This window comes from Oryzias latipes, chromosome 15, assembly GCF_002234675.1.
Source record: "Oryzias latipes chromosome 15, ASM223467v1".
NCBI classification, from domain to species: Eukaryota; Metazoa; Chordata; class Actinopteri; order Beloniformes; family Adrianichthyidae; genus Oryzias; species Oryzias latipes.
This window is the reverse complement of record NC_019873.2, coordinates 16,484,449-16,511,998: the sequence shown is the minus strand read 5'-3', so window position 1 is coordinate 16,511,998 and position 27,550 is coordinate 16,484,449. Positions and strand designations below refer to the sequence as shown.

The 27,550-nt window shown below is 39.3% G+C and overlaps 3 protein-coding genes across 11 annotated transcripts in view; 2 read left to right on the top strand and 1 right to left on the bottom strand.

Annotated features, from left to right (window-relative positions):
* Positions 1-23,428, top strand: part of cep170 (centrosomal protein 170) — a 35,630-nt gene extending 12,202 nt beyond the window's left edge. Inside the window, exons 6-23 of one of the 9 annotated variants that reach the window (XM_020709445.2) lie at positions 112-170; positions 284-509; positions 1,844-1,981; positions 6,226-6,399; positions 6,577-6,870; positions 9,750-10,112; positions 10,238-10,527; positions 14,587-14,679; positions 15,233-15,350; positions 15,462-17,030; positions 17,150-17,200; positions 18,719-18,989; positions 19,075-19,306; positions 19,636-19,803; positions 19,887-19,975; positions 20,103-20,196; positions 20,301-20,352; positions 21,137-23,428. In XM_020709445.2, the coding sequence (XP_020565104.1) occupies positions 112-170; positions 284-509; positions 1,844-1,981; positions 6,226-6,399; positions 6,577-6,870; positions 9,750-10,112; positions 10,238-10,527; positions 14,587-14,679; positions 15,233-15,350; positions 15,462-17,030; positions 17,150-17,200; positions 18,719-18,989; positions 19,075-19,306; positions 19,636-19,803; positions 19,887-19,975; positions 20,103-20,196; positions 20,301-20,352; positions 21,137-21,459 (4,604 nt within the window). In that variant the 3' untranslated portion in view covers positions 21,460-23,428. Of the gene's footprint in view, positions 1-111; positions 171-283; positions 510-1,843; positions 1,982-3,746; positions 4,230-6,225; positions 6,400-6,573; positions 6,871-9,749; positions 10,113-10,237; positions 10,528-14,586; positions 14,680-15,232; positions 15,351-15,461; positions 17,031-17,149; positions 17,201-18,718; positions 18,990-19,074; positions 19,307-19,635; positions 19,804-19,886; positions 19,976-20,102; positions 20,197-20,300; positions 20,353-21,136 lie in introns of those variants that run through there. The other 8 variants (XM_020709446.2, XM_020709447.2, XM_020709448.2 and 5 more) reach the window with 8 other exon arrangements.
* A 424-nt stretch (positions 23,429-23,852) lies between these two features.
* On the bottom strand, positions 23,853-25,103 carry hint1 (histidine triad nucleotide binding protein 1). Its single transcript, XM_004077053.4, has 3 exons — positions 24,949-25,103; positions 24,312-24,416; positions 23,853-24,165 (listed from the first exon to the last, which is right to left on the bottom strand). The coding sequence occupies exons 1-3, from the start codon at positions 25,057-25,059 to the stop codon at positions 24,001-24,003; spliced, it is 381 nt and encodes a 126-aa protein (XP_004077101.1). The 5' UTR covers positions 25,060-25,103; the 3' UTR covers positions 23,853-24,000.
* Positions 25,104-25,112: 9 nt separating this feature from the next.
* lyrm7 (LYR motif containing 7) lies at positions 25,113-27,550 on the top strand. Its single transcript, XM_004077052.3, has 5 exons — positions 25,113-25,224; positions 25,381-25,453; positions 25,534-25,604; positions 25,919-26,000; positions 26,160-27,550. Exons 1-5 carry the CDS (start codon positions 25,207-25,209, stop codon positions 26,228-26,230), a joined length of 315 nt encoding a protein of 104 aa, XP_004077100.1. The 5' UTR covers positions 25,113-25,206; the 3' UTR covers positions 26,231-27,550.

Genomic DNA, 27,550 nt, shown 5'->3' with positions numbered 1-27,550 from the left:
TATCTTTTTTGCTCTATTAACAATTCAAAATGTTCCCACTTAACATAAGGTCTAAATAAAAAAAACAAGATGATATCCCCTGTTTATATTTCCTTAATTTCTTTGTCTTACATACCAATCTGTTTACAGTGGTTAGAGGAGAGCTTACTGTGCCTGAAGAGGCTTTAAAGGTAAGAACAAACATCCTTTGTCTCATCCTGTCCAGGTGAATGCTGTTGTATACAATTCTGTTCAGTTTGCATCTCTGCTCACCTTATATTTTCCATTCTATATCTCCCTTTAGCATGAAAAGTTCACCAGTGGCCTCCAGTTTAGCAAGAAACCATCCAATAGTGAAACCACTTCTCACACACCCTCGCGCAAGTCACCCTCTAAGACCCCCACAAAGACACCGAAGCCCCCCTCTAGCTCTGTGTCAGCGGAAAGCCGAGTAACAGATGGGATCACCTCCTCCAGAGAGCCTTCAGCCAAACATCTGGACTCTGAGAAAGGAGAGGAGAAAATAGCAGGTACAATAAAAGAATAACTGACTGTACAAGTGGTAAAGTGTATCTGTGTCCAGCAGGTGGAGGAAGGGGTTATGGTGAGAGGGATTTATTTGCCAGAATGTTTGATCAAATAGGCAGCTTAAGACTGTTGACTTGTACAACAATTTACATCACTGGCGGCCACATTAGCAGATGCTCTGGATAATCCTTTGAAATTCAAAAAGGAGCTAGACTTTTTGCACACAATCATAAAACACAGTAAGAGCGCCACCCAGAGCTGACACACATGTTTTGTTTGAACTTGGAACAAGCATTAGTACACCCATCAGCTTTTGACCCTGTGTCTCTTGTCAAAGTGCCTTTCCCTGATATACTCTACCTCACAAGAACTTTACCTTCAGTTGATATTATTGTGCATAATACATCTGCAGGTGTTTTTGACGTGTTTTAATCCAACTTCTCAGCTCAGGAGAAATGGGAAAAAATTGTGGAGGAAATACATGTGATGGAATTGTTCAACTATAGGATAAGAACTCAAGAAGATCTTTGTCAAAAAAGATGGGAGAAATGGACTAACTACAAAATGACATTTTAAGGACTTGGATAATGTTATAAAAAACCTATAGAGCCAGGGCATTTCTTATTTCTTTTTGGTTTTGGTTTTGCTTTGTAAACCTATTGTCATTGTTCCTTCTGCTTTTTTCTTGTAAGTTTCAACTTTGTTTAAAAGGCAATAGAAAAAAACAGAAGGAAGTAAGAGAAAAAAGAAAATAAAAACGAGTATTAAAAAGTAATCATAAAAGCAATAAACAAATAACCAATAAAACATTGAAATAGGGTAAATTAAAATATTAATTAAATTAAAATATATTAAAATAGAAAACCTACAATACATAAAACAAGATAGAATGGATCAATAAATACAACAGGATAAATAAAGATAAATAAATAAATAAAATAATAAAAGTAGTAAAATTAGCTAAAAGCCAGGTTAAAAAGATGGGTCTTGGGCTGTTTCTTAAAAGCAACTATGCTCTCTGCGCTCCTCTTTAACCTCTAAGACCAAAGGCAATATTTGGGCTAACCCTTTGAACACATAGTCACAGCGTCCCAGTTAAGCAGAAATAACTAATGTGGCAAAATAACCCAAAACGTGGTGTCTACGTATGTGGATGCCAGGTCATAAGAGGTTAAACTTGGTTTAATTGATCAAAATTTCATTTTCTGTAAACATCAATCACTTTTTGAAAACCCAGCCCTTGTAAGTTTTATAATAGTCACTCAACTAAAAACCATTGCAATGGAATGTAGACTTGCTGCATTACATGATTTTGTACTTGTATTTGTGTCTCCAGATGTGACAGCGCTGCCTCGTGGGACTCCATTGTATGGCCAGCCATCTTGGTGGGGAGATGGCGATGCAGATGATGAAAATTCCTTCAAACAGGAATCCAAGTCTGGTTCTTCCAAAAAACAGGACAACTTTGTTTCAGGTTAGAGACTTTAAAATATAGATTTTATTACAGAGGTTCAAATTCCACTGGACACACAGGCAATGTTTACATTTAGTTTATTTTGCCATATTTTCTAAACAAAAAAACTGATTGTGTTTGAAAGGGTGCTGTTCACAGACAGACCTCTCTGATTTCTGAAAATTAGCCGAGTTGGAGGCAGAACTTATAATTATTAATGCTCTTGAAAATGACCTTTTTTGTTGTTGTTGCTGTGACTTTGATAACATTTGTTTTGCACTGAGTGCTTCATGTTGCGACTACAGTAATCTTACTTTCCCCCTTTTAGCTCAAAAAAAGATGCCAGTATTGAGCTTGATTTCTGTTTGTTTGACTTATGGGAGGGACTGCAAAGAAAAGGCTCGGTGGCTTCTTTCTCCAATGGTTTCCTAGAATGAAGAAGCATAAACCTGTAAACAGAAACAAATATGTTTAAGACACGAGTGCTTGATGTTAATGCTCTGTTGCTTTGAGTCACACCACTCATTCTCATCAAACGTACTGTCAGTACTCTGTTTATATTTTGAAATTATACACAATCCAACATGATGATAAATCTAATCATGCTGGGTTGTAAGTTGCAGAAAATAGTGTTTACTCAAAACAAAGAGATTTGAGCAGACCCAGGTATTCCTTAAGGTTGCAAAAAACTCTCTCCTCAGAAATCTGCTGTGTTTCCTTCTACTTTTGGCAAGCAGTTAAACCACAAGTGTTTTTCTGTGTTTGGACGTTTGTGGCAGTCTAAACGGAGTCAGTCAGCTATCACTTGTATTTAAAACAACCAAGAATCCATTGTTGCTTCTCTTTTGAATATGGAGTATTGCCAGCACAGCCATCTTTAACCAGAGCGCATAATATTTGCTTAAGGATACAAAACTGCACTCTGTAGTTGGATTAATTACATCTATAAAACATGTGGCTCCTTTTTAATTCATTCTGGACCAATAAAAACGTTTATTGCAAAGTAAAAAAATTAACAAGTGTTGTGTATACAGACTTTAGTACATTCTAAATGTAATAAGAATGAAGCAGAAAACTGCAGAACTATATTTTATTATTAGATATTTATTTTTAACATCTACTGCTACATTTCTGAAGATGTTTTTATTGTCATGAGTTTTCTATTTTGTATTTGTTGTAAGCCAAGGTTCTGCTTTTCTATTGTCTCAATTTTCTGTTGGTTAGTGTATCAGCTGCAGGTGTCAGGTTCTAATTAAACAGCTGAGCTGTCCTAAACCTTTTCAGTTCATTACATCAGGGTTTTCCCTTTTTTCTCATACCAATGCTGATCTTGGAGTCTTCAATTTTGTTAGTTGTGTGTGCTAAATTTTACTTAAATCTACTGGTGTTGTCTCCATTAAATCTACACATGTTAAGTCTTTGACAATCAACCCACTTTTCAAACATGCAAAGGCAATGAAAAACTGATTTCTGCAGCAGGAACACTGAAAAAGCTGCTTATAATGTAGATGCTACTGTTTAGGTTCACCCGCAACGTTGGACCATCATTGATTTAATCTGCTCTCTGTACAATGAATGACTATTGCAGATTATCTCTAGATGGCATTTAACCATCTAGAGATATAATAATCAGTCTTTTACTGGTTTAAAGCTTACAGCATTAGCGTATACCGGTACCGATATTGTTAGATTTCTTCAGTAATGCATCAGAAAAATGGGTTGATCATCCTAAACTGTATATGTGTTTTACTTGCAAAATATGTTTGCGTTTTTGCCAATCCAAATGTTAACAGGCTCTCTGTGGCGTCTGAATGTCGGTTTGCCATCAACATGTGTGTGAATAGTGACCCAATGACTGAAGGGGGTGGGGGTCTTACCAACTCATAATGGATAGTCAGAGTAACGGGATTAGAGACTACACCAATAGAAGCACAGCTCATTGACGCAAAATCAGTCTGTGGCAGACTGGTGTACCGACCGGACCAGTGTGGTTGTAGTGGGGGGAGGTTAATCATGCAGAAACACCGCAGCAGACTGAAGGTCCTCAAGTCTTTGACCACATCTGGATGTTTACCCCTGCATCTTCTTTACCAGTTAGAAAAAGAACATTTTTAGTTAGACTTTTGTCTTTAGGATTCAATTTTTGCAAACGTACCAGTATATATATTTTACAGAGATGGAAAGTGCTTTTTTATGCAAAGATGCAAGATTGAGTTGAAAGCTTTAAAGGTTTGATTAAATGGGATTGGTACATCAATCATGGAAGTGGGTGAGTTTTATTTTTTATTTTTTTGCAGTTTTGTTGACATAACTTTTAAAAACCCTCATTGTCAGGTATTTGTAAATCTATTTATGAAGCAGAGCATCAGGGCTGTTGTGAGTAAAGGAGATGGACCTCAGTAAGAAAGCCCCACCAAATCAGTTTGTGTTTTTGAAACCATGTGACCTTTCCCCTAAAAATGTCTTCTTCTCTCATCTGATAAGACAGTTAAGAGGAACTGAAAGAGGAAAGAGAGATTTGAAGCAGAATCAGATTCTGTGTCCAAGAATTTTTTTTTCTTTCTTGTGTGTGTGAGTAGTTGGGTTTGGTGAGCCTTCCTCTCTTTCTCAGTGAAAAGGCAGTGTTGTCAGAGCCCCCTGCCCCCCTCTATATGTATTGTCAGTAAAGCCGATTGGGTTACGCCATTGCGCCAGCTCCCCCTTTCCTACTAAGTCACATACAGCACACACACAGATCATCTGAACAGACTGCCCACTGTGAAAGCTGCAGCAGCCGTTAGCTTGCCACTCATGTCTTGTAAGTATTGCTCTCGAATCCATGTACTTTGGCTAATGCAACTGGTAAAGAGGTCTGAGCCAAGCGTCTGGATCTGACATTCACTTACTGTGCATTTAGTTTACATCAGGTTCTATTAAAAGCCACTCTATCAAGTCAGTTTCTTTACCCATCTGAGAAGTTGAAGGAACTTTTGTTTTCTTTTTAGGTCACCGTACCCCTTTTTGTTAAAGTTGCTGCCACATTCATGACCAATATTTATATGTTTCTATTGAGCCAAACATATCCCAAGATATAGGTTAAATGTATAGATGTTTGTTATGTTTGTTTGCTTAAAAACTGAAGCACATTAAAAAAAACAAACTAGATTATAGCATTTTGTCAAAACGTAAAAGGAAACATTCAATTTGAGTTTTTACTGATGAATAATAAGGTGTTTACACATAAAATGTGTTAAGTAATAACATGAACCAATAGACAAAAATGTTTGTGTTAACAAAGAATGTTTAATTTGAAATAGAAATGGCCCTAGTTATTTTTAGATGGGGGATTGTGGCTTTGGAAACCCCAGCATTGAGATTTTGAGAGGCTCATTTGTAAAGCTGAACCACAAAACAAAAGGTTTGATTGCAACTTTTTTTAATCATCAAAAACCTAAATCTAACAGAAATACAGATATAAAGCTCAGATATCTTTTGCATAGGTTTGTTTTTTGTGTTTTTTTTAACCCTGTTATTAATGGGCACAGTTTGAATGGGACATTTATTCCTGTTTTACATGTGATTCTTTCCTAAATGTTTTAAAAGCTTTCGCAGGCATAAAACCTGTACATCGTAGACATTCTGAGTCTCCTAAACTGAGTTGAATGATGGAAGGTGAAATATTAGCCCAGAGGACTGTTTTCTTATTATTCTTTTCTTTATTTTTCAGAAAAGACAAAATTGTTTTAAGCATTTATTTGTCCACAAATGTCCACTAACAAATTTCTTCCAAACAGTGGATGTTTCTTTGTTTTTGTTTTTTTCATTGTTGATCACCATATGTTCCTCCATTATTTCCCCAGTTAGAAGCAGATGGCCTCTGTCATTTCTAAAAGTATCATTTATCATGTTTAGGCCAGACAGATCTGCTGTTTGTTCATTTAAATGATGACAAATAAATGCTTGATATAAGCAATGTAAAGAGGAAGCTGCACTGGGATTTCTTGTTTTAAGTGTAGGAAATATAGATACAATTTTAACATAAATACTGTCTCTTTAAGAGCTGGGATGTGGCACTCTGTTTTTTTCCATGTTCTGTTCTATGTACTAAAACAAATCCTGATTGAATTGATCCATATGGATTTCATTAGTATCTTTGGACTTGAGTCCTAGGTTTCATCTTCAGTATAACTGATTTTAAAATGAAAATTTTGGTTAAAGATTTTTGACTTTGCTTTTCCCTTGTTATTTGTAGCTAATGCCTATTCCTTTGTGTTTTCCCAAACCAGAGGGCAAAGACACTCATAGAGGAGACAGGGGAAAAGAGGATCTTCATGCATCTACGACCCACGTTTCCAGTTATTTTGAGATTCCTAACAAGGAAGGTCACATGGCTAATAATGGCATCCATGAGATTCCCACCAAGGACACAGACAGTGCCGCCAACAGCCAAGCTGCTGCAGGTGAAAAGACATTTCAGAAGCTTAAACTGTTATTAAACTGCAAATATTTAAAAAGAAATCTCTTCATTTACTCATTAGAACAACAAATCATTACTTTTACATGTCTCCTTTATTTTAATAAGGTATTTTAGGAGTGGCTTTTTCAGCTACAAAGAAATGTCTCTCTCTCTTTAGCAGCACAGGGTCACGCCTCCTTCACTATAGAGTTTGACAACACATCTCCAGGGAAAGTCACCATTAAAGACCACGTGTCAAAGTTCAATTCAGAGCACCACAGATCACGCTCCAAGAGGAGCGGAAGTGCAGGAGGCAGGGACCTGAGCACGCTGCAAGCCGCCATGGTGGCCTCTGAAACCAAGGTGGCTGACTGGTTGGCTCATAACGACCCCACTCTTGTCCGTGGAGACTCCACAGAAGATGACAGTAAAAGCATCAAAAGTGATGTGCCTGTCCATCTGAAAAGACTCAAAGGTAAGGCCTGTCTGTTTTTAGACTTCTCTGGTTTTGGCTGCTGTGCTTATCTTTTACAAGATTCCAGTTCACTTTGTTTTGTGTTTTGATTTTTGAATGGTAACAAGAACATTTCTGTCTGCATTCTTATAATTATAAATAAGACTTTTTTGTTTCAGTAGTGTTTTCATGTGATCATTAAGGCTCAATTCAGTAGAAGCCAATTTTAAAATTAGTTGAGGTGAGTTGGAGGTCATAAGCTGATGAAAAGAGAAAAAAGGAAGATGGAAACCTCATTTATCACATGGTGTCAGGACCATCAACATGTTTGTCAACCTGGTGACAGAGTGTTTCTCCTAATGCAGGATGGTGTTATTACCTGATTGACTGACTAACCTTTTGACTGGAAGAGGCTGCTGAATTACAGGAAACCCAAGAGGGGAACGCAGAAAAGAATAGTAAAAGCATGAAGTGGAATATGAGATGAACAGATCCACCCAATCTCAGCTTGTTTTGATTTTTCAAAGTGGGAACTTTTTATTGATTCTGACATTTCATAAAATACTGAATTCATTTATGACTTTTTAAAATTTATTTTAGAATCCAATACATATCAGGGTTTCATTTTCAATGTGTTTTTTAAGCAGCAAGTTAATTAAAAGGGTTTAAAAAAACACTGAGAGCAGCTTTAACAGCAGTACTTGCACAGGTTTGAGTCGATAAAAGAAAAAAAGAAAAGAGGAAAGGAGGAGGAAGGCTTTGAGGGATTGGTTGCTGGCAAAAGGAGAAAGCGCAGTATTTGGTTGATTGTTGTCATAGTAACAGTGATGCAGATGTCAGCAGGGAAGACGTCCATGTACAAAGAGCACAGTTGTGCCGTGAACTCTCTTTTTTTTTTTACGGCATGTGTTAGCGCTGCAGATACAGATCCTGTTTAAGGTGAGAGCACAGACCTGCAGCGAGCAGTGCAGCATGTGCAGGGAGAAAGCATGTGAGCTGCTGCGCTTTGGGTGTGTCACTGAGTTGCCTGGCAGAGAAAGCAGTAGTGGATGCTGAGAGGAGAAAGTCAGTTGGAGCTTTTTGATTTGTAGGGTAAGTCATTTGCTTAAAAAATGTGCTTAGAAATGTCTGTCATATTGATTTTGGAATGCAGTGGGTTCTACTGTATCATCATCTATCTGTGCATTTCAGTTCTGTAATACCTTTAAGGATCAGATTAAAATATCATCCAAAACTTATCAATCAAATTGCAAATATTCGGGGCTTCTGTTTCTTGCAACTACTGTACGATCCTGACCAGTAAAGCAAGGCATCTTTGTTTTGGACTTTCTGTTGTGTATGTGAGTACAAATGCAGAGCTCTGCTGTGACTCATGTGGAGCAAGCGGGGACAGAACCCTGGACTATGACAGACACCTCTGTTCTCCCCTGGTCCTGCCAAGGGCTGCTTTGTGCCGGGTACACACAGCACCAAAGAGCTGTCCTTCTCTTCCTGCTGATCTGTCAGTCCCCTTCATCTGCTGGCTAAAACTTTATTTGGTCTTTTCTTTATGCTTTTTTCTTTTTTTTTTTTACAATCCGCATATAGAAAAACCTATGCTTCATTGGGCACCAGTTAAAGTAAGTTCTGTTTTGGATTGTTTCACAAATGTTCTAGTCAATTATTAAAGATCTGGCTACACTTCCTTGCAGGTTACTTAATGATTATAGTAAATGGTTTAATATGAGAGAAGGTGTAATTGAATGAAAACTAAACTGTAAGTTTGTGTTTTCTTTAAAAATGTGTAATTTATCTACAAATATGCAGATGTTATGAATAAGGTTAACTGCACTTTTTTCCATAAAGGAAAAAGAAGCTGCTCCTGCGTTTACCTTGTCATGTTGAAGAACTTTCATGCAAAGCATGTTAGTGTGTATCTGTTCCTGTCTATATGCACATGGAAGGAACTACTCAGCGATTCTTATTTGTAAAAAGATTCAGAATCTGGCCTTTTCTGAAGCCAGAAATAAGAGATGCAAGTGTACGTGAAGACTGTGCATCAGAGGCTTATGTCTGGAAATAAGAGTGAAATCATTTGAAAAAGGCACATTTGTAATGCAAACAATTTTTCTCAAATTACCAGAAGACCATAATTTGCCCTTTTTTTGTTGTTTTATTTATGTTTTGACTTGATTGTTTTACATCCACCTTCATCCTCACATCCCCCATCCTCCTTCCTAGCTCAGCTTCCCCCTTTTCCCCTTTCGCCTCCCCTCTTTTAACACCTCCTCTTGTCACTCTCGCACTTGCTTCCCTCATCTCTGACCCCTCCCTTCTTGCCTTCCTGCTCCCTCCCCCTCCGCCAGCCTGCTGGCAGTGAAGTGGGCAGGGCCAGTGGTTGTGTGGGTGGGTTGTCTGCATTGGTGTGGCACACTGTCTCCAGCCTGGTTGCTGATTCAGCCCAGACACTTGTGAATGTAAGGCGACTGTAATGTGTTGTGGAGATCACATGATGATTTATCTGATGGTTTATAGGTTAGAATCCGGCCACAGCTGCAGACTCTTATGGTTTGAAAAAAATTCAGTTGTTTAACGACCGGTATGGTGGATTTTTAGGGGATGTGCAGTCAGGTGTGTATATTTTTTTTATAAAATGTTGCAAATAACTCAGATGCAGATCACTGCTCATGTTACTGCATTCTAATACTTAACACATTTTTTGTTTGTAAAGATTACACTAAATGTGATTTAGATTTGAAGGAAGTATGGTTTTTCACAGTGCTAAAACCAGATCTTTGTTATCAAAAATTGCAAAATATAATGTTGGACATTTTTATAGAAAACAAAGCTCTTTTCCACTTGATTCTTGGTAAAAAAAATATTAACTCTAATCATTTATCTGGTTTCTGTTTGTTTCTCAGTAGGAAGCAAACATGAGGATGGCACCCAGAGCGACTCGGAGAACGGACTGGGCCTTCGTTTCTCCAGTCGACGTCATGCCCTCGAGGAACGCCTGAAGGCGGCGCACGGCCACGCTCCAGGAACAACAGGAACAGTGGTGGGGAACACAACTGTGGGCGGGGCCAGAACAACTGGAACTCGCACAGCTTTCATGATCGAACTTTACGACGAGGAAAACCCACGCAAGCGGCGGTCATATTCATTTTCCCAGACTGCACCGCTGCTTCCGGGAGGCACGGGAGGCGAGGGCCTGTGTCCTCAGCCTCCCTCTCACCCAAAGGTGTTCAGCATTTCCACGTCTGCCACTACAGCCTCAGACTCAGGTAATTGTGAATGAATGCTTTCACACACAAAAGACCTAAAAACGACTGTTTGTAAAATAAGATTAACATTTTTTGGAAAAACACTTTTCAGTGGTTGTGTATTTGCCTGCATGTGCATCTGTCAGGTAAAGTCCCAGCTCCAATACCAGCAACAGTGACTGTAGGTGCCCCAACAGCTGCCCGTGTGCTCCTCAAGCAGAGGTCAGAGGATCATAGCATAGGTCGTAGCTCAGCCAGCACCGGACTGGCAACCGGCAGCCCCACCACCCCCAGTGAGGACGCCTCACTGGTTGGCAGAGAAGCTCGGCCTGCTGGTGGAGAAGCAGAGGATGATCACAGCGATAAGGGGACCTACACTATCGAACTGGAGAACAGCAATCCAGAGGAAGAGGAGGCCAGACGCATGATAGACAAGGTAGCAATGCTTTGAGATGTTAGTCTGTTTTCAGGGTTTTTCACCTTTTTTCGTAGAGCATCATAAAAACGTTTAGAGGTATGAACACACCGGACATGTGTTCAAGAACATGAAAGTGGGTTTTTAAACGCACTTTTAGCATATGGTGTTCCCACAGGTCTGTTGCCACCCGATACTAGTGCAAGGATTCACAGTTGGAAGAGCCTTGGTGCAAAATGTCGAAGCGGTGCAAATCTCACAAATTTTACTCCAGGCATTGTCTTTCACAGCTCTATTCCAATTTATGACAGACTTGCTGTCATATAAATCCAGACGGGCACAAATTGATATTGTTCATTTTCTCCTTCACAATGGATTTTTAAATGGTTGGCAGTTCCGTGTTTTGAAAAGAACGCTAGTCATACATCACTACCAAATCCCTGAGTGGTCAAAGTTCAAGTGGTTAAACCTTCAGCATGCGTTCAGTTGCCGCGCATTGTGAACGTTGAACCTGGTAATGGGTCTAAAAACTTGCTTAGCGACAGATGAATGCCAGAGTTTTTAACCCAAAACAAAAGAACACAAAGAGGCAGGTTTTCATTGGAAGCGGACGTTTGGACGCACTTTTCCGAGCCCAGTGTGAACGTAGCATTACACACAGACATACGTAGTTACCCTAATGCATTAGAAGAGGACACCTAATTAGAAATAGATTTCACAGACATCAGCAGAAGTTTGACTTACAAACACTTTTTCATGACGAAGCGTTATGATCAAACTGATAAGTAAAAAAAATGCAAAAGTACGCAGTTTTCCACGACCTTGATTTCAACCATTTCAGCATTTATACGACCTCTCTGCCTGACTTACACTAATAAGCAGAAAGTTGTCTATTTACCAAGACTATATAAAAGTATGTATCTTTGTTTGCATTTGGTAATTCTCTAAAGCACCAACAGGGTCTTTAAGATTTTGTTTTTCATCATAATAGCAAGTAAAACAACAAAAAAATCTTCGTTAAAGTCAAGCTGATGTAGTTTAATTGAAGACCTGAAAGAAGCAAACTACAGCAACTATTAATTCACTCTTTATTACCTGCCTCGTCTGCACTTTTTACAGTTAGGAAGTCATTAGATGTTCTTAAAGCAAAGGTATCATCTCTCTATGGCTTTACTTGACCACAGCCCCTCTACTCTATCCCGCTGAATGTATTGCCTCTGCTCTGTAATGTATTGCCTGCAGTGAACTGCTGCATCCAGCGCTGTTCTTGCTTATTAAAATAACACCCTAGGGGGGCTAAAAAAAACCTGCAGCCTCACCTCTTGGTGCAGAGCTCTTTAGTGGTCAAAGAAAGCATCTGAAAGAGGCAAAATGTGGTTCAGTCAGTATAAGATCAAAAAAGGAAAGCAAAGACAAACTGCTAGTTGTTTTAACCACAGTTTAAATAAAGTAGGTAAAATAACAGCATAATCTCTTGAAATAGCAACAGCTAGCTGTTGAGTGAAATTGTCACCTGCAGACTCAGATGTTTAAACTCAAAGCCGTATTCACTAAACGGCATCTTCGGGGCCTGTGAGCTTGAATTGCTGTTTTTTTATGTCGATGCTAGCTTGTGACCAGCAGTGACATAATTAGAGGAGTATATATCCATTCAGTCTGCCTGAGTCCATTATGTTCTTAGCTGGGAGCATTGCCATTTTAATTCCTGTAATTAGCTGACATGTTAATTGGTAAGCTGCCCACAGCTGTCTGCTCTCTTTTCTCCCCACGTTTTCGTGAAACGCTTGTGTGATTTTGGTTTGTTCGTGTGTCATTTGATCCTTTAGTAGAGACCAGCATTAGTCATTTTTTGTAGCCAAATATACATTCGTGTTAACCTTCCGAACAGTAATAAGTGATTACGTGCTTTTAAAATTTGGTTCACGTGTATGGATGGATATTTCTGCAACCACGTTGCACACAAAACTTTCTAAGTTGCAAATAAAAATACTAAATATTTGCTTTTTCAATTATTTTTATTTTGCTTTCAATTTTTTTTTTTTGCTTTCAAAAACTTTTTTCTTCAGCTCTTTTTATCCTCGATTTTGTCTCTTTGGATGAAGACTTTTTCTTTTTCTTTTTTTTTTTACCATTTTAACAATAATTTATACTTTCTTTTTTAGCATTAATTAATTTTTACTAAGTCAGATTTTTGAATTTATGGCTGAGGATCTCCTGAAACTTTAAAGTTTATCTGCTGACATTAAATCAATGGGCCTGTATGTGATCTGTCAAAGTAGTTGTTAAAAGTGTGATTTTCTTTAAGATCTGTTTGTTAAAGCAAAACAATAAAAGATATAAAGCACATATTATTTTATGCTGCACAAGTGTTTGGGATTAGATGAACAGCAATAAGCAAAATAATGATGGCTCACCACAGTGGACTCAATGTATTTAGCAGAAGAAGCATTTTTGAATTATATGTCAATTTTTACTGTGTCTTGTGTTTTAGAACTCGTAAGCGTTTGTCCAAATTGAAAAAAATTACTCGTGGAAAAATGCTATTTTCTCTTAATATTTCAACATTTATTGATTAAAATAAAACAATAGTTCTGACACAAATTATAAATGTTACTTCCTGCTGGACGGACCGAGTCGGAGCTCTGACATTTTTTTTCTGCTGCAGATATTTATACACGTTGGTCACTACACTGACATAAATAAATACAAAACTTGGTTTGATTTTAGCTGCTTTGCTGCTCTTTCTGGGTTTTACTCTGAGAGAAATGGGCCATAAGGATTGAAAACGGCAGAATCCTGTTAGAACAAAACCGACACAAAGTCCACGTCTGCCTCCAAGCACCGTCAATATGTTTTTGATGCCATTTCCCTCAACCTCGCCTATCTTTATAAAGGAACTCCTACTCCGTCTGCTCCCCAACCACAGCTTCACGTGACGGACACTGTTGTCGGAAAAAAAAAAAAAACTCTGCTTCTCTGCTTTGACAAATCAAAACAAAGCCATCCGAAGACTGTTCCAGCAGGAGCTAAAAACGGAATCCCCGGCCATAACTTTCTGGACTTTACTTCATGGTCAAATGTGTTGAGAAAAGGTTTGGCTTCTGCCAAACAAATATCTTATAAACAACAAAGTGCAAGAGGTTTCATTCAAGATCATTCATAGGTTTTATCCAACAAATCAGTATATGCAAATGCTAAAAAAGGGATATTAATAAAAACTCTTCTTTCTGTTCTCAGTTTGAGGAAACATTGGTGCATTTCTTTTGGACCTGCAAGTACACTGAAAAAATCTGGGATCTTATGTTTTCTTATCTTATTTGGTTACGTTAATTATATTAATACATTTTTATCTCAATTTTATTTAATAAATCTTCTGATTTTATTAACCAAGTATTATATATTTACAAATCTAAATTCAGCAATAAAGCTCCTAATTTTCTTGATTTACTAGCCCAAATTAGATGTTACTTACATTCCATTTCCCCCAGTACAAACAAAAAAGCAATTAAAACGTATCACCTTGCTCAGCTTTATAATTTAATATAAGTTTATTTTCTTGCTTGTATATCCCTTGGCGTTTACTTTGAACATTTGATGTACAGTTTATTGTTCCTTGTTCTTTTGCTGTATGTCACCTTTGTTCTGAACCAATTAAAAAAAAAAAGCACCGTCAATATGAGACAGAGACACCTGATTGGTTAGAATCTGGACCAATTAGCAGCTGTTTGATGGCAGCTTTGTCATGTCAAACTGAAACTTAACTCAGCAAAATCAAAGATGCGAAAAAAAGGGAGATTTGACACAACGCATGCGAAAACATGTGTTTTGCAAACGCAAAAAAAGTTTTTGAATGCAAAAAAAGTTTTTGAATGCAAAAAAAATTTTGAAAGCAAAAAAAAAAAATGAAAGCAGAATAACAAATTATTTAAAGCAAATATTTAATAGTTTCATTTGCAACTTAGAAAGTTTTGTGTGCTACGTAGTGGCAGAAATATCACTCCATACACATGTTGCATGTGCAAGTTATACATGTTTTATTACCTTTTTTTTATTTGATCTTAATTTATCTTCATCTTGCAGGTGTTTGGGGTCCAGGATAATACGGAAAACTCTCTTTTATCCGACCTGAAAAGAACAGGGAAAGAAAAGGAGAGTGGAGTACCTGGAAAAGAGGTAGACTCTTTGTATTATTCATTGAATGTCCTCTTTATTTGCTACATTCATAGTAGATCTACAAAAACCTTTGTAGATGTGAACGACCGCATTTTAGGAGTAGAACACTCCTGGCTGAGGTTTATACCGTGACTCACAATCACTCCTGTGACTTCCCGTGCTAGTTTATGGGAGGAGGCCAAGTCTTCTGAGTCTGACCTAGATCATACTAAAATGAGGAAGACTTACTCAGCCCTCCAGGCTATTTCATAAGAGGAGGGGTCAGTGTGCTGAGACAGTGTCTGCTCTGTCCATCCTTTAAGCCCTTTAAGTACGGTACATGGTTTTTGTGTATATGTAACGTTCAGAGTCGTTAATATCTGGGAACCAAATCAGAGCAAGAGGGCCGTTAAAATCCCTGCCACATGATATTGAATTTTAAGTGATTCATTGATGCAGATTTGTACAAGATTACTTGTTTTTTCCTTTTGAGTTTTGGATTTAGAATTTTTAGCAGTAAATTCTCATGATGTGTTCAGTGGTTCCTTTATCGATCTTCATCACTCTCTGTTAGGCTCTTACCGGTGACTCTAGCTGGGTGTCTCAGTGGGCCAGTGTAGCCGCCAGTCATACCAGGATGGACCCAGAAGGTTCTGGAGCAGAGGCAGCAAATTTCATCCACAAAGAGAGGGGTAAATATGCTGAGATTTTGTTTTGGAATTGAGCGAATTCACTTATTTTTCCTTTTGAATTTAAGTCCTAAATATTCTGTCCTTTGTGAAATGACGTTTCCATGTGTTTAGGAACTGAAGCTTTTGAGTCTGGGGCAGCACTCTCCAAAGGTGAATCCTCCTCCAGCCCAACAGACCGTAAATGCAGGACCCTCCCCCAGCTTCCCGTGGATGACCCCCAGGCCAAATCCAGCTCACAGGCTGCAAGATCTGACATAGGGGAGAAGCAGGACACTGAGCCACAGGAGAAAGAGAACAAGGGAGACGGCGAGTCTCCAATTCCCATGAAGGACACTGTAACGATCAGTAAATGCAAACAAAGTCCTGCCTCGTCTCCATCCAAGAGTCCTTTCCGTAGCTCTGGTGGAACAGAAAGAAGGAAGAGATCAGAGGAGAGGGATGGAGGAGGAGAAGAAGAAGGAGAGAAGTGTGGGAAACCTCTTGTCCGTCAGGGCAGCTTTACGATTGAGAAGCCCAGTTCTAGCGTCAACGTAGAGCTCATTCCTCGCATAAACAGAGGCACGAGTGGCCGCGAGCGCAGTGACTCTGTGGGTAGCATGGACACTGCAACACTGCTGAAGGACACTGAAGCTGTCATGGCATTTCTAGAGGCTAAACTGAGGGATGAGAACAAACTGAGCCAGAAAAGTACCAAAGTTGGTGTTAATACTCAGGCTTCTGGACTCCCTTCTCGGACTGACTGCATCTCACCTGAATCAGACGTGGACACGGCCAGCACAGCCAGTCACGCCGCTGGAGAAGCAGAGGGTAAAGCAGCAGCTGGTGGGGTGCAGAAACGGCGCTCTCTGAGCAGCATGCACCGCGAGAAGAGCAACATGAGCACTTCATCCAGGACCAGCACCTTAAATGCAAGTGCTCGCGAACGCTTGGAGAGGAAATCAAAAAGCCGAACAGCTGAAGCAACATCCCGAACTGATGCCCGTCGCTCTACTCAGACATCCACAGCTTCCTGCAGAGCACAGCAACCATCTCTAGATCTCACTGATGATGATCAGACCTCTTCCTTTCCCATTTCTGATGTCCTCTCTTCAGATCAGGAAACCTATTCTGGACCTTTGGGGCACTCAGCACTCAGGCGTGGTTCTGAAGATGTTCTCTATTCTAAAACCGATAGCAGGACTGGAAAAACTTTGGTAAGTAGTTCCTCCAAAACCAACCGGACTGTTCAGGCAGCCACAACCTCCTCCCTGAATAAGCAGGCCTCACTGCCTCAGCCACGGCCCACAAGGGCCTCCCTCCTTCGCCGCGCTCGGCTTGGCGATACATCTGACACAGATCTAGCCGATGCAGACAGGGTTTCCGTGGCATCTGAGGTGTCCACCACCAGCTCTACCTCTAAACCACCAAGCGGTCGGAAGGGACTGTCTCGACTAGACATGCTGGCTCAGCCGCGAAGAACCCGTCTTGGCTCTATCTCAGCCCGAAGCGACTCTGAATGCACAACAACGCGAAGCTCCACCTCTTCAGCACGGCTGTCCACTGAGACCGCTCTGCGCCTCGGCTTGCGTTCATCAGCGCCTACAGAGAACAGACTGACACCCAGAATGAGAGCTAACAGTGTTTCCAAACTGAATGAGACCAAGACTAAAACCACTACAGCGGGATACTGCTCACCCACAGGTGAGAACATCCCCGTCACATTTCCTTCTTAGAAACGTAGAAAGAAAGCATAAATGTTTAGTGTATTGTGTCTGTGCATAAAGCTCCACACTATGTTGTGATTGGTTCTCATCATCTAGAGAGCTCTCAGCCTGAAACTGCAGGTGCTGATGCAGAGGAAGAGCTGATGGGTACTGTACCTGAACTATAGACTTGAGAGATGCTTGTGTGCAGGTTCATTTGGCGTGAGTGTGTTCATGCTTGGCGTGTGTGTGTGTGTGTGTGTGTGTGTGTGTGTGTTTGCACGTGGAGACGTCAGACCTGGGTCACAGCACTGGAAAGCTACCCATCTTAGTTTATATTATAATATTATATGATGCAGCATTAGTGGGGCTGGGTTAAAATAGCTAAATTCCTCTATGATTGGAATCTGATTTATTTGGATACGATTCCATCTAAAACTGATTCCATATGGATTTTTTTGAGTCTTCTCATAACTAGTGCTTTGGACTGAACAAACGTGTTCCTGGCAATTAAAAAATGGTACCTACAATAAAAAATGAGCAGTAAAGCCGTTTTCTGTTACAAGGCATCACATTAGAGGAAAATTGAGCCATAGATTTCATGAATCCATGTCACATCCTTTGAGTTAGGATCTCTTTGAATTGATAAAATCAGATGAGCTTTTAAAACCCAGCCCTGGAATGACATCAAAACATTTTCATGACGGAAAGCTGAGCTGCGATGACCCAGCTCTAACATGTGTGGCCCTAACTTTGAATCCCTGCTTTTTCATTGATTGAAGAACACTATAATGACCCAAACGCGCTGCTCGTGTTTTCACCTTTACAACAGCAGAGCATACGTAGTTTTGTCTCATCAACAGGAGAAGTGGTAGTATTTTGTTTAGACCTTTTTCTGTGCTTTCATGTATTTTTTAGGCTGTACAGACAGAGAGCTTTCAGCAACTCCAGTGCAATGCTTTCTATGCTGCTGTTTTAATGTGATTTGATCATTGCTTTCCATTCATTAACACAAACCTAACACAAGTTCAGTGTGTTAGTTCTTCCTTAGGTTTTTGTTTGGTAGGAGAGTTCCAGAACATCCCATGACTGTTAACAACTTCATTTATATTATAAGTTTGAAGAAAACAAAGTAAATCCCATTAACTTTAAAAGGCTGCTTAAAGTTTAGATTCACATCATCGATTTTGCAACCTTCTGATAATGAAGGTTAAACATACAGTCACTGATTCTAGTTCTTCCACTTTTTAAAGATGAAAGGAGTCTGTAATGTTCATCATAGATACACAACTGTGACAGATAGAATGTAAAAAAAAAAAACAAATCTCACGGAATGATTTTTAAAGAATGTTTTATGTGATAAAAATAAGTATTTAACTTCTACAAAGAGCAAGAACTCTGTCCTCACAGACCTGTTCCATCGTTAAGAAACTCTTCTATCCTCCACTTGTATTAATGGCTCCTGTTTAAACACCTGGATTCTTTCTCTACATTCTGTCTGTCACACAATCTAAAATGAACTAAACAGGCCTCTCATATTTTTAAATGGGTCACTTTGCAGAATCAATGACTGCCCCGCTGTATGGCTGCAGGCTGCCTAGGTTGCAAAGCCTCACATTTATTACTATTTGTGGAGTTTGTTGTAATGTTTGCTCAAATTTTTGCTGTCCTTCTTTGATGGGACAGTGTCCAGCAGCAGTCGGTGGAGGCGCTTGCCCCCGGAGTACGGCTCCACCTCTGAGGAAGAGTTTGGGTCCAGCAGAAATTCCCCCAAGCACGGAGCTCGATCCCACGCACGGCCCCATCACCTGGTCCCTCATCGCAGCTCCAGACTCGGCTCCACCACCAGCTCGGGCGCAGGGGTGTCTGCAACAAGTGGAGCGGGGATCAAGTACCGCATGAAGGAGCAGGAGGAGTACATCAGGGACTGGACAGCACACAGCGAGGAAATAGCCAGGTATGGATCCCTTAATCCATCATTTTCAGTGCATGTGTGTGTGTAGTTGTCTTGAGTCTAAAATACTTTATCTGATGGTTAACAGGTTATTCCCCTGTGTGCGCAGGATCAGCCAGGACTTGGCTAAAGACTTGGCTGTCCTGGCCCGGGAGATCCATGATGTGGCAGGCGAGATTGACTCGGTCAGCTCGTCTGGCACGGCACCCAGCACCACTGTCAGCACGGCTGCCACCACGCCAGGATCGGCCATCGACACCCGGGAAGAGGTAGGCCCAGCACGTCCTGTGCAGCCGGACATACAGGAGAGCATGAAGAAGGTGCCCAATTTTTCTTCTTCTATCACGGCCTCATTGCGTGTGCTTCACCTCAACTCCATCATTCCTCTATAACTGCTTGGGATAAACAAAAATGTTCCTCTCTGCTGCTTCAAAGTTTTTATTTGCTGTGAGTTATTCATCTATTACACTCTCATTTGGTACGCTGTCATGTTTTAAGTTAGTAACCAAGGTTTTTAGCATTGTTGGCTTTACATTTTACATTTAACCTTGCTTTACAGTCACTCTGTCCTTTTACATCCCTCTGGCATGAATGCATGTGTTGTTTAATTCTCTTCCTTTCTTTTCTATATCTTTTTGTCTTCAACCAGTTGGTGGATCGAGTATTTGATGAGAGTCTGAACTTCAGGAAGATCCCTCCTGTTATTTCCACCAAGAAGGCGCCAGAGATTAACGGTAAACCAGTGGAGCACCGGCCGCAAGCTCCTAACAGTGCAGAGCCCCGGGCCTTAAGGAGACGCACCTGGAATCGAGAAGAGGTGAGGCAACAAATCCATGAGAGTGCTTAGACTGTCACAAACACCATTGAAGACGTCATTTCTCTCTCCCTGGTTGTGTTCAGGCGGTGTTGGACAGCTTACTCATACATTCAGTTTCTCAGCTCTCAACCAAGATCAGAAACTCTGTTGACAAAACAGCAGGAAAGATCAGGTGATTACAGTCTGTAGTTTTTTTGTATCTAAAAGTCATTTCAAAAGCCCATAAACTCTCATTGGGATTCGTTATTTTAAAAGAAATGCATCTGTAAATCTGGTTCTGTTGTGTTTTCTTGCTCCAGGATTTTGTTCAAGGATAAGGACAGAAACTGGGAAGAAATTGAGAGTAAGCTGAAATCAGAAAGTGATGTACCTCTTCTTAAAACCTCAAACAAGGTATTGAACCCTGAACAATTCTTGACTAGACATCTTAAATTTAACAAATCCTAAATTTTCTCTTAGGTTAATCTTTTTGTCACTTTTTCCCCTCATTTCGTCAGGAAATCTCCTCAATTTTCCTTGAGCTGAAAAGAGTAGAGAAACAACTTCAAGGTAAGCAGAGGACTCCCTAATATGCATACATTAGCTGATATTCTTAGTTCACTGAGGGGGTATTCAAGATTGGGCACTTTTGGTTCACTTAACCCTTGTGCTATCTTAGATGACCCCACCCTTACATTGACCTGTTCTCCCTACCATGACAAAGGTGGATAAAGGTGGAAAGATTTCATGTAATCCATGGACGCCAGAGAAGATCACAAATAATTGAAGAAAAAAGGTTCAGAGCACTGTCTAGTGGGTCTAGATGACCCAACTCCCAATGTTAAAGTGCCTAGGATAGCACAAGAGTTAAAGTGAACCAGAGTATGTTTTCCCCGAGAACTCGGAACAAATTTTCAGGCTGAATACACCCAACCGGACCCTGGTCCAGGACCAGGAACCAATCTCTGATCCGTCTTTGGAGGTGGTCTCGGTTCGTTTCGAATCGGACTGAGCTTCGGTTCGCTCTGAGATTCCTCAGTCTGAATGCAATCCGTTCTTGGAGCGGAAGAACAGAATCAAAATGCCACAGTAGCCGACGTAAACAGAGTAGGAATGAAGCAACAGATGAGCTGCAGAAAAATATAAAGGTACGATTGTCGTGTTATCAAACGGAAAAAAAGGCCAAATGTTTATTTGTCAGAACATTTATTTATGTGTTTTACCTGCCGTTCACGTGAAAAGTTTATTGAGAACTAAAGGACAAGGACGTCTGAATGCACCGTTTATGTGAGGCATTTCACACAAATGAGGATTAAAGCTAAAGTTTCCTGATCTTCTCCATGTCACGTCTCAGTGATCGATGTGATGGTAGATCCAGACGGAACTTTGGACGCTCTGGCAAGCCTCGGCCTGACCACCCCGACTACTCCAACTAGACCGACATCCGCTAAAACGTCCCCCACCAGCCCGGGATCGGCCCCTCCAGCCAAAGAGTCACTGCCGGAAATCCCCTCTGGAGCTCGGGGTTCAGCAGCCTCCTCCAAGAGCCAGACTTCTTCTACCAGCATAGAAATGAACGCACAAGGCGTCTGTGTGGGTTTGGGCTTAGCAGGAGTTGGAGGACTACCCTTTAGCCGCATGCGACCAAGCGGGGAGGAGGCTATCGCACAGAAATGAGCAGCACCTTTTCAAGAACATAAGCAACTATTAACAGGTCTGAAAAAAGTGAAGGTGCTCAGTTATCAAATGCTTAAAAAACATAATTTTTTTAAATAAACACAGCGGCCATTCTGACAGTTTTATTATACAAGCATAGTTACTTCTTGTCACTCTCCAATACATGACTGTTTATTGTGCATATCAGCAACAGAGGCTGACCCATAGGTTCTAACAGACTAACTATAACATTTGACTTTTTTATGCCTGCTATAAAACCTGTCATCCTGGTTGACTGAAGCCTTTCAGTACTGTCCTTTCCTTCTTTTTGCCTTCTTCATGTGTCTGGACCCTTCCTGCACTAAGGACATGCCTTAAGAAAAATTGTAGCAGCTGAATTTCCTGACCCCCCCCACCTCATGCAAGAGTCTAAAACAATACAGTCTAATATATTTTCCTTTACACATCAATAAACGACAGCCCACTGCAATAATTTATGCGCCGCAAAGAATGTTCTATCAGAATCACCCTGACGAAAGTATACATGCTTTAAGCCCGAATTGTTTGTGTTTTCTTTGTTTTGTTTTGTAATGTATCCTCAACTTTCCTCTCAAACCCCTTATGAGTTTTATTTAACGGTCATGTTTCCTTCCTTGTAGAGGAGATCTCGCCTGCAGTAGCATGTACAGGATACAAGGATGCATTTCACAATGTCCACCAGAAACGCTGCTTTTATTTATTAGCAGGTGAAACAGTGACAATACCTTACTAAAGTGAACTCGTTACCAGTCATTTCAGCTGTTTAGTCATCTAGAAAATGTGATTTGGAGCCAAAAAATTATACAGCATGAGATGTTTTATTATAACTATCAGTTAGTTATAATAACTATTTTATTATAACTAAAGTGAAAAAGGATGTTTGTATTTAATTTTTTTGTTTTTGCTTTAAAACCTTCACATAAGTGTTTCTTTTAGTTCTTAATGGAATGATTTTAAAGTCAGACGCATAGCTTCCATTTTATTGTGTCAAACTAAATGTTTAATAAGAAAAAGACCATTTCTAAACTTTTTAGGGATTTGGTTTAGCAAATTTGTATTTTTTTGTACACATAAATGGAAAAAAAACTGCTAGAGTTCCTTTTTATAAAGGTGCCATTAAAAAACAGCAGCCTACAAAAAGATTTATTGATTAAAACTTGTTCTTTTTTATTTTTTTCTGCCCTCTGCTTTATAAATGTCTCATGAGATGCAAAGTCATATCAGTGTAAATACTAAAAAGCTTCTTCTTTTCCAGTCAGGAGGAAGCTCCAATTTCCTTTTCCTGTACTCACAGGCTGCAAAACTAACCATTTCTTCTCTAACTTGGCTGCCTACATTATGTCTAAATGGAGACTGATCATTTTCTTAACCTCTCCTCTGAAGTCTGTGTCTAGACTAGAGTAAAACTACGTAAAGATTGTGTGTTTGTGTCTAGAGATTTTCACAGTAGTGTATTTAGGTACCAGAGTTAGTGTTCATTTCCTTCTCATTCAACGTTACTGTAGACTGATTTGTCTTTTGCCTCAAAGTGCCCATGTTCACTCTGTAAGGGCATTATTCTTGAAAAGAAGGTTGACACAAAAATGTTGCACATCAAGCTGGAGTGTTTTTACATCCAGATTAGGAGAAAATGAAGGAAAAGGCTGCATCAGTTGACGATATCGCCTGATTTCAGACGTGACCATCTTGCCTCTTTGAATTTATTCTGTCAATGAAGCCTCTAAATATTTTTGTCTCAATTACGTTATAAGACAAGCCAATAGGGGAGTGTGAATGCGAGGTACATGTTTCTTTTTATGTTTCATCAGATCAGTGTTGTCATTTATTTTGTTTTTTCTTCCTATTTTTGTAAAGAAATTTACTGTTTTATTTATTTTGTTTTGTGGATGTTTACTGCATTTTATATTTGAATATCCACATTATTGGTAATAAAATGAGCCATTCAGTTGTCTTTGTTGTCATGTGAAAAGAATTTGCATCATTTTGTTTGCATTGCAAACATGCCTGAGTGCTTAGTATCCATACAGGACCCTTAAAATAAACGTACATTTTAATTATTAAGATTTGCAAATTAATATTTGCTAAAACCCAACTTGTGTTTTATTTTGTCTAATAGAAGTGGGTAAAATAAGCAGTCCCTTAAGTCTTAACATATTACACAGATTCAGCAATTCTGGAACCTTTTGTTTCAAACAAAAGTAGCCAAAGGATGCAAAATAATGAGATTTTTTTTCATTGAAAGATCTACCATCAAATGCACTTTAGTTTCAAATGTATCCAAAAGAACTTAGATTTTAATAGCATAAATGCATTTACTGATTATTACTTTATTTAAACTCCTAAATGACATGAAGAAAGATGAAAGACAAGTTAAAGTCTGTTGTTGAAAACTTTATTAACAAATGAACAGATTCATGTTTGTTTCATGTGGTTTCACCAAATCAACTGTTTAAAGTTTAGAAGTACAGGACACCAAACAACAGACTTTGACATGACTACGTGGTCTGCAAAGGAAGAGGAAGGTTAGCCTGGGGGCCATCCCATCATGCGTCCACCCAGGACATGGATGTGGACGTGGTAGACGGATTGGCCTCCATCGGGCCCATCGTTGATGACAATCCTGTAGCCTTTAGTCAGACCTGCGTCCTTAGCACACTTCTTTGCAACTATCAACATGTGGCCCAACAACTGAAAAGAGAAGTAAATAACAAGAGAACACGTGAAGATTCCGACCTTTAAATAGACCTCTGATCTCAGATTAAGTAGCTCCCTCTAGTGGCCACTGACAGAAACATGCGATGAAGCTCAAAGGAAGAACATGCAGTCAGACTTACTGCAGCATCGTCCTCCTCGGCTACAGACAGCTGAACTATTGGCTTTTTCGGAACTACCAGGATGTGAGTGGGAGCTTGAGGAGAGATGTCAGGAAAGGCCACACACTGAAAGACAGGAGACACAAACAGATCTGTAAGGATTCTGAGTTGTGATGCATGAGGACACTTGCTTTATTTCTTCCGAGACAGGACTTCAAAATAAAAGTCATGTGGTGACATTTATTTGGCTAAATAATGATCACAGTAAAAACCAGAGACATATGGGCATAACCAGTGTCAATGTGGATTTTCTTTTGTCGTCACGTGTCAGTCATAGCTGCCAAACAAAGTGTAACTTCAACACCGGTTAATGATCAGATCAGTACATGCACGGTGACACCCATGACAATTCCCTAATTACCCCCAAAACAAAGTTTTACATTTATTTTATTCTTTGATTTTAAAGTAAATATATTTGAGAGGTTTTTCAAGTATGGTTTCCGAACTAAACTTTATTTCCTTAGTGACAGATTCCTGCAAGAATTGATTGTGAAAGTGAGCAGGCAGTTTCTGCAGAGGAGCAGGACGAAGCTAGTGGAGACTACGCTGCACGTGTGGCTAATAAAACGCGCACGGATGTGATCAATGTCATGCGCACCTGATCGTCCTCATAGAGTAGGTTCACAGGAATCTCTTTGCGCACAATTTTTCCAAATATTGTGTCTCCACCCGGACGGGCGGTCTGTGCCTTCTCCGTTTCGTCAGCCATCTTGGCGCAGTGGAGTCCAGGCCGCGCAGACGCAGTAGAGTCAGTGGGCTGTGGTATAAGGCTGGACGCTGATTGGTTAGAAGTGTACGTCATTTGAACGTGCCTACTGATTGGCCGGTTGTTGAACCTCCGGAAGTACAAGTCAAGATGGGGACTCGTTTGAAGGTGAGGAGTATTTCTTTATGTTTAACGTGAGCATTTTTGTAACATCACTATGTCTAAAATATTTTTAGATTTGAATAGAGTATAAACATATATTTGTTGTTGGATGCTGGTAATACATGTTGTTACTGTCTTGGAGCTGACTGCGCATGCTTACAGGTTCTAAATGCCTTTAAAACGCTGCACAGAACAAGGATGGCTGTTTTTAAAGATGACGAAGGGGCGCTGACAGGTAGGTTTCGCCTCAGGTACACCAATGGATGAAATTCATGAAATACAAATGTGTGATCATGACTGTTGTGTTCCTGAAAGCTGCTAGGTTAAAGATCAATGAAGAGTTTAAGAAAAACAAAAATGAAACGTCAGAAGAAAACATTCAGAAGGTACAGTGCGTTTTTTAATGATTAAAAAAGACAATATTTGAATGATTGTTTTACTAGTTTTAAAAGTTAAATCTTAAACTGTATCCCCCCCTTTTTTTGACATAATACAAGTATTTTCCTGAATTTCTTCACTTCATTTACCTAAACTGTTTCTAAAGTTTCTCATTTTAAATCAGCTTTTAAATCACCTGTTAGATTCATCCTCCATGAGACTAGAAGCTTTTTTTTTTAGAAACAGCTCTTGTTACTTACATTTTACCATATAGCAAGATTTTACATTAATATTATCATTCTTTTCTTTTCTTTTTTAACAGATGATTAAAATGGGCTCAGATGTGGAAATTGTTCTTCGAGAATCTGTGGTACAAGTGGAGCATATTGGACAGCAACGGCTCTGTGCGTTGTTATGATTTCATTATTTTTATAAAAAATGTCATCTGTTTTAAAGCAACATGTACATTCAAAAAAAAACATTTAGATTTTGAAATTCTTTCATGGTTTCCTTATAAAGAATTTTTTATGTAAACATATTTCTTTTGCTTTTGTGCCTCACAGTGCTCCGACCCAGAGAAAGCCTCCTGCTGGAAAATGTCCCCTATTCTGATGAACCCAGGAAAAAGTCATGACGGACCTTTTTCATCCACTCCTTTGTCAGCCAAAAGACTGAGAGTTTTCCTGCAGTTTGTCTGACTCAAACAAACCACATTTTTGACAAAGCCACTGGAGCGATCATCACTGCAAGACCAGAAGTCGGATTCATTTTCAGAGAACATGTCTATGCGTTTAGTCTAACCACTCATTTTATTTTAACTTGAGACTATTTCCTCATTAGAAATAGTTCAATTCATTAATTGCAATTTAAAAATTGCAAAAAGACAGCATGAGTGCTCATGTGACTCTTTTTAGGTGGTGGAACAAAGGACTTGTATGTTCTACAATACACTGGAAACATTTTCTTCTTTTAAAAAGCCAGTCATAAAGTTTTAAAAATTGCATATTTTTTTTAGAGGTAAGGGGCGAATCACAGAGAATGGGACACAGAAATTAATTTTTTCCTTAAATGTCATTGCTTTAATAGACTTTGGTGTTAGTGCAAGAAATATAAAGTAAAAGATTAAGTAAATACAGAATGTTAGCACATGTTTATGAAAACAGTATAAAATTGATTTGTGTAAGAAGCATTTTTCTTTTTAGCTGCTTGAGAAATGTCTTATACTTATGAAGGCATTTCCACCCAGTCTTACTAGTTTGATAACCTTGCATCTTGATAGCCAAAGAAGAATTGCATTAATGTGTTTCTAAAAGATCACTCTTAGGTACCGTTAGCTATTGATCTGATCAGTAATTTCTCTGCTGTGTCTGGACTCTGTTTAAACATAAAAAAGTGAATTATTTGCTTTTAAACACTAAGATGTCCTCTCTATCTGCAATATTCCAGTAAAAGAGTCCATCATTTACCTAGGAATTACCTTCTCTAAAGATAAAAAAGTCAGATGCCAATTAAATTTTGATCCAATTATTAATAAAAGACAGACAAAGCTGAACCAATGGCTCCAGAGAGATTTATCATTGAGAGGCAGAGTTTTGATAGCTAAAGGTGAGGGAATTTCCCGCCTAACATATGCAGCTTTATCCCTCAATGTTAACAAAATATTTCTGAAAACCATTGACAAAAATGCTATTTAATTTTATTTGGAGGAACAAAAACCATTATATTAAAAAACAGTTGTAATGAACACTTACGATAAGGGTTGTCTTAACTTCCTAGACTTCTGTACATTAAATAATACCTTTAAAATAAATTGGCTGAGACATTTTATTAAGAATCCAACTTCAATCTGAATTTCATACCAAATTTCATTTTCTCCAAATTAGGAGGCATAAACTTTCTTTTATTTTGTAACTATAATGTGCAAAAGATCCCAATAAAGATTTCCTACTTCCAT